Source organism: Apostichopus japonicus, chromosome 1 (assembly GCF_037975245.1).
Source record: "Apostichopus japonicus isolate 1M-3 chromosome 1, ASM3797524v1, whole genome shotgun sequence".
Lineage (NCBI taxonomy): Eukaryota > Metazoa > Echinodermata > Holothuroidea > Aspidochirotida > Stichopodidae > Apostichopus > Apostichopus japonicus.
The window spans coordinates 13,176,425-13,195,173 of NC_092561.1; the positions used below are offsets into that span (position 1 = coordinate 13,176,425).

General features: G+C 38.6%; 1 protein-coding gene and 1 long non-coding RNA gene across 2 annotated transcripts; both read left to right on the plus strand.

Moving 5' to 3' along the window:
- Positions 1 to 115: 115 nt before the first annotated feature.
- Positions 116 to 3,386, plus strand: LOC139967921 (uncharacterized). The gene is made up of 3 exons (XR_011793185.1): positions 116 to 573; positions 1,251 to 1,405; positions 1,677 to 3,386. It is a non-coding gene; the product is annotated as an uncharacterized lncRNA (long non-coding RNA).
- Positions 3,387 to 7,636: 4,250 nt separating this feature from the next.
- On the plus strand, positions 7,637 to 18,250 carry LOC139967882 (betaine--homocysteine S-methyltransferase 1-like). Its single transcript, XM_071972067.1, has 7 exons — positions 7,637 to 7,815; positions 12,970 to 13,160; positions 14,579 to 14,773; positions 15,075 to 15,186; positions 15,743 to 15,942; positions 16,151 to 16,232; positions 16,751 to 18,250. The coding sequence occupies exons 1-7, from the start codon at positions 7,650 to 7,652 to the stop codon at positions 17,038 to 17,040; spliced, it is 1,236 nt and encodes a 411-aa protein (XP_071828168.1). The 5' UTR covers positions 7,637 to 7,649; the 3' UTR covers positions 17,041 to 18,250.
- Positions 18,251 to 18,749: the final 499 nt, after the last annotated feature.

The following is an 18,749-nucleotide window of genomic DNA, read 5'->3' on the forward strand; positions in this document are numbered from 1 at the left end:
GCTGAAGGTCGAAATTCGCTTGTTTCGTTCCAGCAACTGCGGGTCTAAAATTTCTCTACAGCATTGAATACATAAATTAACTAAGATTCATGATCCAAAAGTTCTCCATGTCAATCTCCGACATACGGAAATCTACAGTGCTCAGTGCACATTGAATCTGTAAATGTGAAGCAGTCAAGGCACTGACGAATAAACTATGGACTAAAGTTACTTCCTGCGCTAAAGATTGGCTTAATCTCAGCGGCGGAGACAGTTATATCGCCGTACTACTGATTACTCCATGGCCTACTACGATCAAGCGTGTGTTCAACAGCATAGTATGATGGGGTTCCACGATAAGTGTTACAGGCTGTTCATTGATAACAAGCACATTGCTGCAAGGAAACGGACAGTACCAGAGGAGACCCCATATGATTTGTAACGAAGAATTGACGGCAAAGATCGAGGAAACCAAGCAGAAGCTCTGGTTTATTGCCTGTTCAATTTATTATACGTGGGAAAAGAAACAATACATTACTCGGCGTTGCAAACGGGTGCAGGACAAGCTGCAGCAGGCAGAGACTTTCGATGGAGGTAAGCCTAAGCATACTACACGACTACTTGTACTTCTGTGGCATAGTTGAAGTGTTAAGAGAAGTTGCATAATGCAAGATCAGTAGCTCTTGAGAGATAGAATCCAAGTCAAAGGGCACAATGTTGGACCTGAACATAATATTATTAGTGTCATGGTCATCTGATTTGTTTTGTTATAAGGTGGTAGGAACGGAAATTTGTTTCAAATTCTCCATCTGGGGCACTAGCCTAAGTGTTAAATACAGGCTTCATAGTTTTCTTACTGTGGCCCTTTATTTGAATGATAGAGATATTATATTAGTTAGAAAAATAAGTGTAACAAAGGTGCAATAAGGTTAGGTTTGCAAGGTCTTATGGTCAGCCTGTCTAGCTTTACCAAAATGAACAAGTATCTGACTCCTTTATTATTAGTAACAGATATAATCTACCATTGTATAATATAAACCATAATATTAAGAGATAATGTACTGTACTGTCAAAAAAAGTCTGTTTTAATTCTTTTTTGCATGACACTGGTTTTCAAAATTTGAATGTGTCTTTGTTTGTCCATAGAAGATGAGCAGATCACATGGTATATAAATAAAATTGTCTTTAGTTAGTTCTTATTTGTTCAAACTTACATTTTGATCAACAGAAAATGCCAAACAATTTGCTTGTTTTATTTCATTTTATTAAAGTATTGCTTCGACAAACAGCAGAGCGGAAAAAGATGAGCCCAGATTTTATAAATTTTAGAGGAAAAGACTGTGTTGCCATTGAAGTGAGGTACCACTCTCTATGTTGAAGACACTAGATACAATTCTTGACAAGGAAGACATACAGATCTTGAAAGGTAAAGTACTGTCTTCAATGTGTGGTTCATTGAGTGTTCAGGGGTGGATCTAGGACTGTTGGAATATGGGGGTCCTTCCCAAGGAAAATTAAAAAATTCTCTAACTGCTTTGAGATGCAATATCAGGTTAATCTTTCCATTGAAATTATTAAAGTAATTTGCAACATATTTCTAGCTGAATTGTAATTATATTGGTACCCCATCATAAAATGTGAGACTCAAAAATATCCAATTTCATGGTACAAGGTGTTCTGTTCATCTCCATCCACAGAGAAGAGTTTATTACCAACAAAAGATGCTCTGATCCAGCATGTTAAGCGCTGCACCAACCAGGCTGCTATTCACAGTAGGGCATTGCAGCAAAGGATTGATGCACTCTCACCAGAGGGACATGGATGGAAACTTGAAAATGATGACCTTATAATCACTTGGATGACGAAGCCACCTGACCCAGATGCTTTGCTTCAGTGTGTCAGCAGTAGCTGTAGAGTTGGCAAATGTCTTAAAGGAAGATGTTCCTGAATGAATGCACAACTACCGTGTATAGACCTATGTAAATATAGAAATTGCAGCAACTTCCAAGAAGATGTTGAGATTGTTGATGCAGGGGAAGATGATTTGGAGGATGAACTGTGATGGTGTTAAATCTTGATATCTTAGTCTGAAATTTTAATCAAGTTTGAAGTTTGTGAAGAAGGTTAACTTTTTCGAAGTCATGTTGTCATTATTTTGTTCCCCAGAGTTTAAAGGAACCAGAAAACATGATCTTATTCATATATTCATTTTAGCTATTAGTAGTTTTACGTAGATTACCCTACCTACCAGACACCTTATGATAAATATCCACATTTTCTTCATATCACACTTTTTTTTGCTGAGAGGGGAGGGGGGAGGAGGGGTGTTATGGGCATGTTTTACCTCTTGCATATTCACAACTACATTTACTGATGACGATGACGCAAATACCGCGTCCTGAAACCAGTCAGAGGTTTATATACTGTTGTTGGGAAACCACCGCCCCTGACCCTGTTCCAATATCACGGTTCTTTATTGTTTTGCCGTAACATTTCGTTACCTGTTTTATTCATATTGTTAATACGTTTTGTGCATCTGTTCAAGTTTTTACTGAAGGATATTCAAGTCTTTAGTGACTTTTATTTCATCTAATTATCTTCACCTCTTCTACAGAATGGACTTTCCCTTTTCCATACCATATCTGACTTCCATGCAGTGAATTGAAGTGGATCCTGTTATAACTAGTACAACTGTCCTTGGATGAACTATTAATCACTTATTAATTCCGTGCCGCGCCTTTTGATGAAGAACCTGTATCTTGAATCATCGCAAAGGCCCAGCTCTACTACACCATTGAGTGTATCGACCCAGTCTTAATAGATACATTTTTTTTTCTATCTTGGGCTTAAGTTTACTGTCTTCGTTATTCACTTATTTGTACCATTCACCTTTATTATTCATATTATTTGTAGAATATAGAACTATTATCATTCAAAATACCATTCGAAACCTTGTCGATCTTTTCTTTGATACGTTAACTCCCTTGGAAACTCTTTTTGCAGGAATACGAATTATAAACATGTCGTTTCCGTAACATGGAGAAAGTACCTAGTTTTGCAGAAGACTGTAGAAAGAGTACTAAGGTAACGGATATATACCGACTATAACTTTATTTCACATCTACGACATGCCATGACGTCTTAGTTTGTCAACTTATATATTGATTTATACAAAAGAAATAGCTCACTGGTCTTGGGGCATTGGCACATCTCACTGTAACTAGGGATTTAGCTACATGTAAAGTAGAGGGGGAGGGGGTCACATGTGTAAAACAGTTTGGACGGGGAGGGTAACAATTATGGAGAGGAACTTTTCATTATGTGTATATTTACGCATACATGCACAGACGAAATGCATTCATAACATAGGGGAAAATCTAAAAATATTTGATTTATTACAAAGCATATCTGAGTTTATTAAAAGTGGTACAGTTTTATAATTAAAAGTTATAATATGTAAAAATTGTATTTCATATTTCAAAGTTGAGAATGTGCTTTTTTACCATTTTGGCGAAAATGGAGGGGGGGGGGGGGGGGAGGGCACAACTGGTAATGCCTGAAAACAACTCTCACTGACCCTTAGACCAGAATCATCTTCCACCATTCCTATAACCCTGACCCAACTATTATACCAAAAAATATATATCAGTCGTATTTAAACATATAAGAAAAGAGTGGTATGTATGCACCACTGTACCAAATCTAACGTTAGTGTGTTCCCAATACATAGCATCGTAGCACGTAATGTCTATATAACATACCCAATTTCGAGGGTGCGTTACGAAAATACTGCAGGAATTTTTTTGGAGAACTTTTGATATAATGTCTGTGATGCATTGAACTACCCAAAAATGCTTTAAAAATCTAGACCCAGTGTTGCTGGAACGAAACTGATTTTACAGCCTCTTTTTGAGTTTCAGCTGATGGCCTATATCTCAAGAAGGGAAGCATGGGCAGACCTTATATATAGTGTTTAGACGTACCCCATTGAGTACAGCAAGCCTTTTGTTTTCTGTGGAGGTCAAAGTTCATTTAGGGTAACTAGGGGTCAAACTGTTACATCCTTGTTAACATGATAGCTCAAGAAAGGAAGCTTGGTCAAACCTCATATTTAATGGTTAGAAATACTACATTGAGTACAGGAAGTTGTTTTCTGTGTAGTTCATTTAGGGTCACCTGGGTCAAATTGTGAAAACCTTGTAAACACAATAGCTCAAGAAAGGAAGCTTGGGCAGACCTCATATTTAGTGTGTCGAAGTACCCCATTGAGTACAGGAAGCCTATTTTTTTCTGTGGAGGTCATTTAGGGTCACTAGGGGGAAATTGTCAAAACCTTGCAAAATGATATCTAAAGAAAGGAAGCTTTTGCAAACCTCATATTTAGTGTCTAGATTTACCCCATTGTGTACAACAAGAAAAATGTTTATGGTGGAGGGCAAAGGTCTTTTGGGGTCACCAGAGGTCAAATTGTGAAAACCGTGTAAACACTATATCTCCAGAAGGGAAGGTAGGACCAATTCATATTTAGTGTGTAGACGTACCATATTGAGTACAAGAAGCCTAATGTTTTGGGTGTAGGTCATTTGGGGACAACAGGTCAAATCGTGACAACCTTTTAAACATTATATCGCAAGAAAGGACAAATCTTATATTTGGTTTGTAGATGTACCATATCAAATTTAAGGAGCCTACTATTGCTTATGGTGGAGGTCAAAGGTCATTTGAAGTCAGCAAATGCCAAACATTTACTTCACTCCCCTCCTACCTGTCTCTCCACACTAACACATCTTCCCAAACATAATATCGTAAGGGAAGCTTGGACAGATCGCATATTTGGTATGTAATTGTACCACATTGAGTACAAGAAGACTTAATGTTGTAGGCACAGGTCAATGGTTATTTGAGTTAACCAGGGGTCAGATTGTGAAACCATGTTTTACACAATATTTCAACAAGGACTGGTGTCATATTTAGTATGTCGATGAAATTTGTTGTTGAGGTCAATTTTCATTTCAGGACAGCCTGTGTCATTGTGAATTTATTGTTTGTCACATCGCACTGCTATTCACTGTATTACTAATATCAAGTATGTCCTACACCCTCACTATACATTACGTCAGATTCATGCAGAAAATAGCTGAATGTTACATCATCGAAACCACTATGCACTTTTGCATTCTGGTTCTATTTAGTTTTTTTTATATATCCATCTTCATTTTTAACTGCCCTACATCTTCAATGAAAGAAATGTTGGTAATAAAATATTTTCGAAAGATTAAATATCTGCATCTACTTCTTGTAATTATTGTCGGGGTCTTTCTAAAGAACAATTGATCGGGCAAATGAAGAAAAATAGTATTGCCACCCTACTGTAAATTAAGACTGCCGAAAAGATTGGACGTTGACATTTTCGTGTCATGGCCACATTAATTATCTTGGCTCCGATAACTTCTGAGCTTCCCCCTTGAAGCATTCCTGTGCTCCCAATGTGTGCTCTGTGGTGACACCCCTTGTTATACCTGTTAGGAAGCAGCATCTGGCTTCTCTCAACTGTATGGGCAAAACAACTCCTCTCTGTTTGTGGTCATCGGCCACCCTTCACAGTATAATTCTAAGGGTGAAGTTAAGATGTGTAGGGCTTAAAAACCTAGCTACCTCCAGTGGATGCATCTCTCATCTGCAAAAGAGAGAAAGTTGAAGACTATTTCATATGTCTTCAGATCTTACTGTATATTCTGATTATTCAGGTAAGCGTCTATTTTATATTTCTTGCAACTGCTTCGTAGGTTAGACATATTAGTGTGACTGAGGCTTATTGAATTGCCATGTAGGCCTACAAGCCCTTCAATACTAATTTTGCTCTATTGCGTTTACCCCTGAAACCTCTTATGAATGTGTTTCTATTACTCGTTTGACTATCTAAGTTGTGTCCTTTGCAAGCAACATTGCTGTATTATTGTTCAGCTTGCTATCGTAATGCTCACTAAATATAATCCCATAATATTTAGGTTTCACGTGGCAGTTGAGTATTCTTCTGTATTTAGTATGTGCTAGAGTACTGTACATATTTTGCTGCTATCTAGTTTACAACATTGTATTGAGGCTTGTTAAGTGTCAACATGGTGCGCATTATTTCAATTTATATTCAATATGCCGTTAATTACTGTTAGTAGTGATCACCCAGGTCCTCTTTGTTTACATTATAATTGCTAACAAGGTCTGCCATACCCCCGATATGGCAGTAGCTTAACATTTTGTGGGTTAGAGCTGCATACTTTAAGTCCCTGGTGATCTCTGTGCATGGTACCTTCCGTTACCATGGTAATGTAATATTGTGACGAGCCCGGCTCCTCCGATAGTAAAACTATATCGGGACTCGCGATAGAAAGGTACTGGGATATCTTGATGCCGTATTTATGCTTCTTCAGGAGATGTCTCGAACGGAAGAAAACAATGAGTTCACAGAAAAACAATTTGACAAGATCGGATTTGATTAATGATTCGGTATAATTTCTTCTCTGTCGATTCTCTTTACAAATAAAACTAAATTACAATGATTTGACTTGACTTGACTCCGTCAATTAAGCAATTAAAAGGAGTGATGAAATGGTAACGAAGCAATGACGAAGCGACGAACTGATCACGGAGCGCTGACGGAGTGATAAAACTTTCGGCCCCATGCCCTTTTATACCTTACTTCTATAAAATCCCTCTGCGCATAATCAGTAGGCAGCCAATAACCTGACCATCCTGTATTAACTTAACGATATAAAAATAAGTGCACTGGCACTGATCTGCCCTGATTGGTTGGGAGTTTGGAAGTCCATCCCCTTTCTATGGAAACTTCCATACCACGTGAGAGAACCTTCTCGAATGTTCCACAGACATAATGGAATCTATTTTGGGAAAAGGCCCTGTACCAAGATTCAATAAGATAGTTAAAAACTTCTCGTGGGAAAACTGAATCCATGACCTAGATAAATACATAAGAGGCCTGTAAGGTGTCTCGATGGAGTTTTTCGGTAACATCAAAGAGATGGTATTACTATTTCATAACAGTAACAGAACCACAATGGGCAAGAAAATATAGGCAGTATTGTTCATTTAGACTTTGAGGAGCCATATTAAGGCAGTTGTCCGTATACCTGTACTCTTAAACTTGTATAGATGTGTGTTGTACCCTCTGTACTCCCCCTGTCATCCCCCCTCCGCCTTGATTGACGCGCGTAAAAGCAGCTGAGCAGCAAACAATCTTCGGTACGTTACTGTTTGGTGGAATTCGCGGAATTATTTTACAAGAGTCCTACTTTCGTGAGCAAATAGGCAAGTTAAAGCAAATCGACTATTTATATATATATCGATTACAAACCAGCCTCATTTACAAGCATACAGACAAATACAAATACATATACACAAAGATGCACATGTAGGCCTAAGGCGAATTTACAAAATTTACAACTAAGATGACAACACGTACCAAAAATCTCATTAGTACAATGGTTTCAACAATTTTCCGTTTGCCAAGGGTAGCCATATTTAACCTTACGACAACAATGCAATCATTGAGGCGAGGTATTAAAATATACCCAATGAACTTTGACAACAGTAGTGTTATCCGGTTCAAACCAGTTTATCTGACACGTATCATTAACTTGATGCATGTGATTGGTATGGTATGGTATGACAGCATAGATATACATTGGATACGTTATGACCGTTTACCAGTCTTAGGGGTAACAACAAGAGCAATTTTATGTTATTTCTATATTGCCGGTGAATCTTACATTGATCAACCCTATACTATTGCCGAAACCATACAGAGTATGGCACCGAAGGGTAAGTAGACCACCCGACTGTCTCTTCATTTAGAACTGTTTTCAGTATTTTAATTTTACCCCCAAAGAATCATGCCTGGCGTTAACTGATTCTTTCTGGGGTCTTATTGCCACATTGTATGCAATTGCCGTCGTTGTGCCGATGGTGTGGACCATTTGTTGTTGGTTTTGACGGAAGTTTTTAGGGGAAAAGTGCCAACCTCTCCCCATTAGTGACGTAACTTGAGGTTTCGATGACTTCAGTACACTAGAAAGGTGTTAGCATAAGAACTAGCTGTTACTATAGAACTAGCTGTTACTATAGAAATGGCCCGAACCACCATTTTGATACATTAAATAAACACAGGTCAGTCTACTGTATGTGGCTATACACACTTGCACCAAAAACAATAGGGGTCTTGTAGGTCCAAGTCCATTTGGAGTCACCAAACGCAAACTTGTGGAAACCTTGTTTTATAAGCTACCGTATCTCCCACAGCCAGCCTATCAGATAACATGTGCGTTAGTACAACTCATACGAATAGGAGGCTGCACGGTAAACAACTTTTAAAATGTTATGATGTTATACTCATTGGATATGCATATACGCTGTGAATGTCGGAAATCAAGAACAACGTCGAGTGTCTAGACAAAGTACCAGCATAAAAATACTGCCTTTTTAAACTGATTTCATTGAGCCCCTCAGCAATGTGTAGAGATAATCTGGGAATGTCGGTAATCAAGTAAAACGAGTGTCGAGACAAAATGCCAGCATAAAATACTGTACTTAAAATTGAATTATTGAACCATTACATGATGTCTGGATATGTTGTGAATGTCGGCAATCAAGTAAAACGAATGACAGTAATATTACTACAGACAAATGTTTTCGTCCCGATCGAATACCAATTGCGTTTATTATATGACTTATACTTTTACTAGTGTTTATAGTTGAGAAGATGCGATCTTATCACTGCCTGTACTTTGTGAATGCTCTACACCATATATATATATATATGGCGGATGCCATCCAGTGCCCTAGCTTCGCTGTTTTACAAGGGCAGCCGTCCGACCTTCATTTCGCCTGCCCTGCCACTCTTTCCTCCTCTCCAACTCCGTATATAGTACCTCGATGCTTTGACCTGCAGCGATTTCACCAGCTACCCCAACTCTTCAAATATCCCCGCAAATGTAGTGTGCATATCTCGCTAAATTCCACGCAATTTGTATTAGGCCTGTTCAAACTTCGGAGTTTCAACTGCACATGGGCATATCCTGAAAATTAGTGGAGAAAAGATCATATCACCTTACCTACAACACATAGCCTTAGTCAAAACTCGAGTGTATCTTGGATGATTCGTTTCTTGCATAACATGTTAGCGGGTTTTTTGGTCTAAAATTCTTAACAATGCTGAGCGAGGTTTGTGTATATTCCATTTACAACACAATCCCTTTCGCAAATCGAAACTCCGAACTGGATTGGTGTTACGAATGAACTTGCTTGGCGGGTTTAGTAAACTAGTTCTGTGAGTCATATTGCCTACGTACTTCAATACTGTGCCCCTCTTGTTACTCACGAAGCGCAGACTACATCCAACCATAGAGCAACTGATCCAACATTTACCCTGGATGCTTTTCAGTATTTGGAAACAACCAACTCCACGAAAAATATAGTATTTAAATAACATTTTTACGCAATTTCGAAATTTCAATGACTACTTTTGACGATTTATGACTGCAGTAGTTTATGAATTAGTGTTGCACCAGAATCATGACTTAAAGCACGTGGTCAAAGGGACCGCAAAACTTTACGCAAGTTTGCAACGAAGAAATAACTGTGGTATAAATGCACATTTTACATTATCAACTCTCAAAAGGGAGAGAACATTACATACTGTGAGATTTAAAGTCCTTTTCAGTATCAAAGATGTTGTGGTAGCTTCCCGCAAAATTCATAGATTGTCTCAACTCATAACTTTCTGTGATAAAACAATTATTCAAATATGACATTAACAATATAAATGTAAATAACGTCCTCGGAGTTGTATCAACTATCATGTAAATATCGTTAACAACGTGATTTTGTTCGACAAATCAGGTTGTTAAGGATATTTACATGGCTGTTGCTACAACTCCGGCATGACATTAACGATTCCCCCCCCCCCCCCCTTTTCGCGTTACATAGTTAAACCATCATACTTTGCGTTCATTGAGCACTGAAGATGCAAGCATGTTTGCAGACAATGGGTAAGGGACTATTAACCAAACAAATCTCGGGAAATTTGAGAAAACATCATTGGCTGTATTTAGCATGAAAACCTCTGTAATAGATATGTTGTTAGCACTGCACGGAAGCAACTTGCGGTTGATTGTTATAATTTTTTTGAAAAGAAAGAATGATGTTCGTTCACAATGTGTTCACAACGGAACTTTAGATAGCAACGAAAGTGTAGACATCAACGTGAGTTTAGACATCAACCGTAAGTTAACTTAGCAACGAAAGTTTAAGACATCAACGTGAGTTTAGACATCAACCGTAAGGTTTATAAATCAACGTGAGTTTAGACATTAGGGCGCGTTTAGTCGTCAACGTGACTTTAGACATCAACGTAAGTTTAGACATCAACGAACAACAGCAACATGGTAAACTAGCAGCAACAGCTTTAGTTTAGACACCAACAAACTTATATTAGGCAACGAAACAAACTTAGTTTAGGCAACGAAATACGGTTGCCCTTTTCGCGTTCCATACTTCAGGTCTGCTCAGGTAGAGGGGAGAAAGTTTCATAGGGTAGGTCAGTGGTATTGTTTGAGAGAGTGGATAAAACAGGATTTAAAGGGGGAAAATAGGAATTATAGCCAGTGGTGTGGCCAGTATTCTGCTAACGGAGGGGGGGGGGGGTATCACCCATGGGCCCAAAATTGGTGGAATCTGAAAAATGGCCTGAAATTTGGTGGGCCATAAAGTTTTGTGGGCCTACATTTTTAAGCTCGAAAAGGTATGAGCTTCTGCACCATTGGTGCTCTAGTTGACGTTTCCATTTTTCCTCTCTCACTAATGTGTCTATATATATATACTATATATAGTCTAGCATAACGCGTGTGTGTGTGTATGGACGCCTTGAACAATTGTTCAATTGTGCAATGGAACCAACTGTGGCTGGTCTTGAACTCGACCGAGTCGTCGGGGAACATGACGCATTTCGGGAAGGGGCGACCGCCCCCCCCGAGCAAATTTTCTCTATGATATCGCTAGTAATTTAAAAATAGACAATGCTTAGATGCAACTTACAAGGCCTGGGAAGTGTCATTTCCAGCGATCTGGGAGGCATTTTCGGCCAAAATTTTCTTGTACGCTTCGCGCCAACTCATGGTGGCGCTTCGCTTAGATAGTTTGCCTACAGGCTTCGCCCTTCCGTTGGCAAATTCAAGTACTCGCTACACGCCTGTTCGAATTTGTAAAGCAAAGAGCAGACATCACATAATATCAGTGAGCATGAAAATGCATGTTCAAAAATGAACAGCCTCAAAACTCTCTATGTGTGTAGTCAAAGGCGTAGGAGCCCAATTGGATTTGGGGGCTGTAACGACTTTCCCGAAAAATATAACCAACATTTTTCGGGGGCGAAGCGCGCGTTCAACATGTTAATGGCAATATCATATAAGCAAGCATAGGTCATTACATCGCATGGCATCGTGTACCGTACGGTCCGTGAAAGTTGCGCAGTCATCCACAGGATGCTAATGTAAACAACGAAATGTCTTATGTAGATGGAGAAAAAGCATACAGGTCCAATTATGTCAAAACTCTCTTTTACAGTAGTAATGGCGAATTAGTCTGCCAAGCTTAGAACTTTATTTTAATTACCAAGGAGATCATTTTTAAACTATTCATTTATTCTCAGCATATTGCCCGAATTTTCAGGGTAACAAGTTTGGTTGGGGGGGGGGGGGGGGCTGCAGCCCCCGCCTCCTACTCCTATGTGTGTAGTGTTCGGGTTCGAAATATCTCTGATATCGGAAATATCTGGTATTTTTCATTTCCTTCAACCAAGTTTTATAATTGCCGTTATAAGAGGTTGTAATATTTGTACACCAATAAATTAACTGTGTCTGAATTTTCGAAAACTTCCTGACCAACATTCTTCATCATACTTCCCTTTACTCGTAGCAATTTTGACCTGTCTGTTAGGGGTTGAAGGAGGTTTTTCTATATTGGTTGTCCATAGATTGAATTTTGTGCAACACTATGTATATGTTTTGAAGTGATTTTCTTCACGAGAAATGTGAATTTTCAAATTCTGAACAAATAATGGGCTTCAAACTTTGAAAAGTGGGACTTTCGGATATTGTGGGCCGTGATGTAGAATCACCTACAAAAGCAATGATCCACAGGACATGCAATGAGGTCGAACATGATGTGTGACTGGTTACAATCTTCAAAAAGGTTATGGATGAAAAAAAAAACTATTGGGAAATACTTGGTTCTCAGGCAAAAGTGTACATCTGGTTGGTCATTTTCAAGCCCGAGAAGTGCCATTTCCGGTGATCTAGGGGGTATCAAAACCTGAAATTTTCTTGTACGCTCCGCGCCAACCAAAGGTGGCGCTCCGCTTAGATAGTCATTCGCACCCCCGGGTTAGAAAATCCTGAATACGCCCCTGATATATATATATATATATACCCCCCACTTTCTTAAGTCTTTCTAAGCCGCTGCTCTGTTCTCCGCCCCCATTCAACTACCCCCCCACCCTCGAGTATGTGAAAGGTACAAAATATTAACAACGGCTGATATACAGTATAGACAGTTTACTTCATCACTTCAAGAAACCTTCCAAAAGTCGTCTTGACTTTAACATTGTAGATTTCTTACAGAGTGTCCATTTCGACATATTGGTCAATGCGGAATTGACCTATTAAGCTTTGCTCGTTTATCCTATAAAAGTAACATTTACATATCATTTTTGTTCTTTTCACTTTGACGTAAAGATTGTTAGTACATAAATCAACGTTCCGATTCATATACAAGTATCCATGCAGTGGACTCCTCCACCCGAAACAACCAGATTATACTAGAATAGTAGTTTTGCCATAGATATTTGTTTTATTGCTCTGAGGTAGAAGAGAATCATTAGTAGGCTTTTATTGTATCATGGTTTACAATTATATAAAACAGGTTTATTGGAACGACTTCATTCTGGAGAGAAGGTCGTGGTAGCTGAAGGATATCTTTTCAACTTTGAGAGGCGAGGTTTCCTCCAAGCTGGACCATTTGTACCTACGGTTGTACTGGATCATCCAGAACTCGTCAGGCAACTGCATGAAGAGTTTGTGAGAGCCGGAAGTGACGTAGTACAGGCGCTAACGGTAAAGAACATGTTTACATAAGATTATATTAATAAACAAAACTTTTAGATTATGTCGTCTTCTATTAATATGTGTAACCTTTCTTAACAAACATGAAGTCTAGCTGGTCACCTGACATTAGAAGGAGTGTCATATTTTCTCAAACGTGTTCAATGTCTCCAAAGGGCTTCTCTTCACAGAACTGCTGATTAGTGACAGTCAAATTTGAATGTTCGTGAGTATTTGAAAGATCGTTAGGTTATACTGAGGTTAGAGGATAGACACCGCAACCTTCGTCAACCAGCAAATCATTCATAATTCAGACGTCTATGATGCGCATAGTGTGCTATAAGTCCTGAAATCGACATTAAATTGAAAAAGGCCTATTTATGTTTCTAATTGACAAATGTCGAAATAAATTAACATAGGTTCCTCGTGCTCTCATTGGACGACCAGTGTCACATGTCGTTATCTAGCGCTCGGATTGGCGGAAATCGATTTATGTCAAATAAATTGACATAGGTATGTTTCTCGTACTCTTAGTGGACGATCATTGTAACGTATATCATTTAGTACTCTGATTAGAAGAAATCGATATTTGTGAAAGAAATCGACATATGTCGAATGAAATTGTCATATGTCGTTTTTCGTGCTGTGATTAAATAATATATACATATTCATTGGCCCCAGAATTCAAGCAGTTAAAATTAGAATAGCTAAACGTTATGTTCTGTTCATCAAGTTATGCATAAATGCCAAAATTGGAAACCATGACAATGGAATAACCAGGAAAAAATACCAGAAGTATGTTGATATGCATTTTAATAGGTTGTGTAAGTATCACTATCTTTTCAAGCCTATAGGAGGACCTATCCGGACAGCTTTGTTTTTCGTTAATGCCAACGCCATTATAGTCTCATAACTAGCGGTGTATAGTCATTCACATATGTCAATTTCTTCCAATTAGAGCACTAGAAAATAACACGTGTCAATAATGTTCCAATGAGAGAACGAAAAACCGACATATATCAAGTTAATTAGACATATGCAAATTTAATTAGACATATGTCGATTTCGTCCTATCAGAGCGCTAGAAAACGGCATGTGACACTGGTCGTCCAATGAGAGCACAAGAAACCGACATATGTCAAGTTAATTTGACATATGACGATTTCTTCCAATCAGAGCATTAGAAAACGATGTGACACTGGTCGTCCAATGATAGCACGAGAAACGTACATATGTTTATTTAATTCGACATATGTCGATTTCAGGACTTATGACACACTAGGCACACCAGATGTCAGGTAAATATATGCACTACTATCCATGTTGGCTCATGTATAGTAGGTCAAAGGTCGTGTGAACTTGGAGAATTCGTTTTTCTAAGAATACGTCTCTCCATTCCGCATTGCTTCCCTTTTTGGTTTTCTCCCCAGTATTACGCAAATCGTGAGAAATTGTCATTAATCGATCGCGAAACTGACCTTGAAAAACTGAACAGGGATGCTCTCCGTATTGCAAAAGGTGTGGCAGTTAAAACCAACACCCTCCTTGCTGGTAATATATGCAACACCAACATTTTTGACGTCGAAGATCCTGTCAACAGAGAAAAAGTGAAGAAAATGTTCAAGGTTTGGCAATCCTCCTCACTTTAATTTTTTAAGTTGGTCAATTTGCCTAACAATAAATTACCTTCAGTTTGTTATAAAAGAAACACATTCGTTAATTTGCGTGGGCTTGACTGCATTTCTGGCTGACTGGCGGCTGATGGACGGGTGAGTCAGATGGATATATGGCTGGCTGACCGATCGGGTGGTTACCTGGTGGGTGGGAGGAATGGTTGTCTTGTACTCGGGTTATCGACGGGTTATGAAAGTACGAACGGACCGTGAGTAAATGCCTGCACGCATATATACATTTTTATATTAATAGGAACAGATTGACATAATCGTCGAGGAAGGGGCCGATTTCATCATTGCAGAGACTTTCGCTATCTTCGCTGAGGCTATGATAGCCGTGGAGGCTATCAAGGAATACGGCAAAGGTAAATAGAAATATCCACTTAGTCCGCAGTAGCTTGACAAAACATAGCAACAGAAACATGTCTTTGGGATGCCGATATATCACCATCAAATCTTAAGTCAGTTATGGAGCGTCGTTAAACAACTATTAGTAGATATATATTTAATTAGGGGTTTATCGTAGTGTAATTTAATACACCATTATGCATTCTAACATAATCACGAACTGTTCCCTCACTCTACAATCGTTATTGGTACTATTGTATAATAAATAGCCACACAATCATGAATGACGATGTATTTTTTCACAAACATTTTGGCCCTTTTCGCAGAAATCGAACGAATAAAACATTCACACCAAAAACAAAGGGATTCCGTTCTTTATTATTGCTTTTGGTCTACATGAATGCATGCGTCCGATTAATGTTCTTAGTTAGAATTTCTCGCTTAAATGCGCTTACCTTTTAAGTTTAAATGAATTTTCGTTTTATGTGTCCACGATTGGTAAGTCCTAGTCATAAACCATTAGTTCCTTATACCAATGACTTTAATATCTTCCATATATTTCCTTGTATAAAGGAATAACCTCTGTGGTTACTTTGGCACCAGAGTTGCATAATACCGAGCAGGGCCAACTATTGACAGTCGATAACGTTGAAATAACCGAGGCTATCAAGAAACTCGAGTCTGCCGGAGCCGACGTTGTCGGTCTGAATTGCTCCAGTGGCCCCGATACAATGTTATCGTACATGGAACTTATCAAGAAGGCTGGAGTCAAGGTAACTATATACACCTAGCCTAGAACGGGTTGATTAAAGGTGAATCTTCACTTCGAACGGGCGATGGGCACTACGAAAGCAAACTGGAAAACTAAAAACATCCAGGAAATGTTCATCTCATCGCACAACGGATATTAAGCGAAATGACGGCAAACGATATTTTCATACTTTGCCCATTGTGTACTTATGAAGTTCTTTTCTCTTCTAGGCTCCACTTGCATGTGTCCCTGTGCCTTACCGCACCACGCCAAAGGAGCATACGTTCATGCTATTAACGGATCCTGTAACAGGTAAGATATCCGTGGATGAGGTCCACTCTTTAGGGAAACCAATACTTCACCTTTACCCCAAAGTTAAAGGAGGTGTGTCTTGCATGAACGACTTCCACAACATAAAACCTCTTTATACTGTTTGACTTTGCGTCATATGCAAGGACATTTTACTTTATCATGTTCATTATTTAGTGCATGTATTACCATTGCTTTGTTCATTGTCTTCGAAATCAGGTGGGATCTTCTAATGTTTTTGATAAAACATTCACGTTTTGTAACATTTTAAAATATCTTGATTTTATTTCAGTTTTTATGACCTGTTTCATCAAATTTGTATGGGCAGAAACACAATATATCAAACGGTTTTTCTTCGTTATGGCACAATGTCGTCTCATAACTGAACAAATTTGTATTTCCTGACAAGACTCAAATTAACAAAAAGCTTGAACAAAATAAATTAAACCATCTTTAATTGCACTTTATATCGCTCAGTTCCGCGATTGTGTTATTTATCTTATTTTTAACAATCCCCTCAGGTGAGTTTGTATTTCCTACCAACCTCGACTGTGCATTGTGTACGAGAGACGATATCTACAAGTTCGGTCGCCGGTGTGATGAACTCGGTATATCGTACATAGGACTCTGCTGTGGTAACGCCGCCGCTTATACCCGCACTCTCTGTGAAAGCATCGGTAGGAAGCCGCCTGCTTCGAAATATTCACCAAACATGGAAGTGCATTGCCTATTTGGAAAAGACGAGAGAGTACTCAAAAATCATTCCAAGCAAACTTTGGAGAATATTGTTACAAGAAAGGGCAAAATGTAGTTATATCTATATAATTGATTGGGATTGATTAACCTTACTGGCGAAAAAACGTCATTTTCGAGGAAAAGTCTACATATTCTTCATTTTGTGATGGTCAAATATTGAAACCCAATCTATATATGACTTATTTCATTTGGATTATTATTTATCATATCAACTATAATCATAGTCTGCTTCATTCTTTATGGTTACTTTAGTGTGTTGTGTTGCAAAGTGTTCTCTAAGATTCAAATCAAGACATCGCAACTTTAATTAAAACAAATTCCAACACCAGTTCTGCTTGCAAATTCGCTTTTAAAATTTCAGTGTTGAAATCATAAACGTGTTATCCTTTTCATTTTCATTTTTTTTTCTTTTTGAGATACTTGACTGGAGACGATTTTATGTTTGATAACCTTCATAATCCAGCCACTTTGCTCGATTAGCCTCGATTGTTTTAATGGTAACATCATATAAGAGAGATATGGAAACGTAATCTTCCCCGTCTTATGGGTTTATAGGCTATAGTGATTCATTTTAGTGTCCACTTGAACAAAACAAAACACTCAGAATGAGACATTATCTCTACAAGAAGAATGAAGAACTGAAGAAGCAAGCTTCCTTCTGCAGAGGGGAAAGCAAATGAAGGAGAAGCGCAACATACAATGAAAAACAAGGAAAGGAAAAACAGAGCAATGAGATGAAATGTTATCATTTTGCTTACGAGTTTACGTCATTGATGTAGTATACAGTACAGGTGAGCTGAGAGGTCATACATTTCAATTAGTCAATATTTTCATTAAAGATTCGATTTCTTTAATTAGTAACTGTGCCCTTTGTTCCTTTTTTGTTGTTGTAAATATACCAGTAGACCACTGATTAGAATTTCGATCCTGAAACTGAACCCCATCGGGTATGAATTACAAGCACAAGACCAGCACAATATTACCCTGAGTCAGTGGCGGACTGGTCACACGGGCATTTGGGCAATGCCCGGTGGGCCGGTGGGCAGGTGAGCCGTAGTTAATAGAATACAGACGGGCTGTGTAGAAGCATATTTTTAACTGTGGGAATCAGCTCATGAAATCACCATGTTAATTAGTCTGTTAGTTCGTAACAAAAGAACGTGCTATTGGCAACCCGTCCATGCTAATGGATTTTTTCCCCCATTTTTTCAAGCATGTTGTCACAAAATGCTTGAAAGACTAAATAAAATCCAGTCTTAAACATATATTTTTGTCTTTATTTGTTTACGCTTTTAACGTTTCTCAGATTAATCAAGTGTTGCTTCTGGAAAATTATTTTGGGGTCTTTTTTAACGGTTTATTGTAACCTACAAAATTGAGAAATATAGCACCATTTTGCATCTAGGCATTCCTTAACTTCAAAAGAATCTCAATGGGGAGGGGGACACCCCTCCCCTTATACCCCTCCCCAGGACGACGATCACTATGTTAGTAACATATATCAAAGAATAATGGCCCGGTCTTAGGTGAAAAATGCCCGGGCCGGTTTTGAGACCCAGTCCACCCTTGCCCTGAGTAGCACGATTTCCATGTTCCATAGACATGATAACATCATGTCAATGTTAACTGGGTGTTCATGTTGTTTCCCTGCACGTGATGAGAGACCACCGGGAAGTGCGTTTCACTGTTTATGTTCTAACGCAGTGAAGAGAAATAATATCAACACTCATCACACAGTTCAGCCAAATGTATGCAGTATCTTTC

Coding starts and splice junctions, on each gene's coding strand:
- LOC139967882 (XM_071972067.1), top strand. CDS start 7,650: ATGGTATGGTATGACAGCATAGATATACATTGGATACGTTATGACCGT. Junction 15,943..16,150: donor TCAAGAAGGCTGGAGTCAAG/GTAACTATATAC, acceptor TTTCTCTTCTAG/GCTCCACTTGCATGTGTCCC. Junction 16,233..16,750: donor ATTAACGGATCCTGTAACAG/GTAAGATATCCG, acceptor CAATCCCCTCAG/GTGAGTTTGTATTTCCTACC.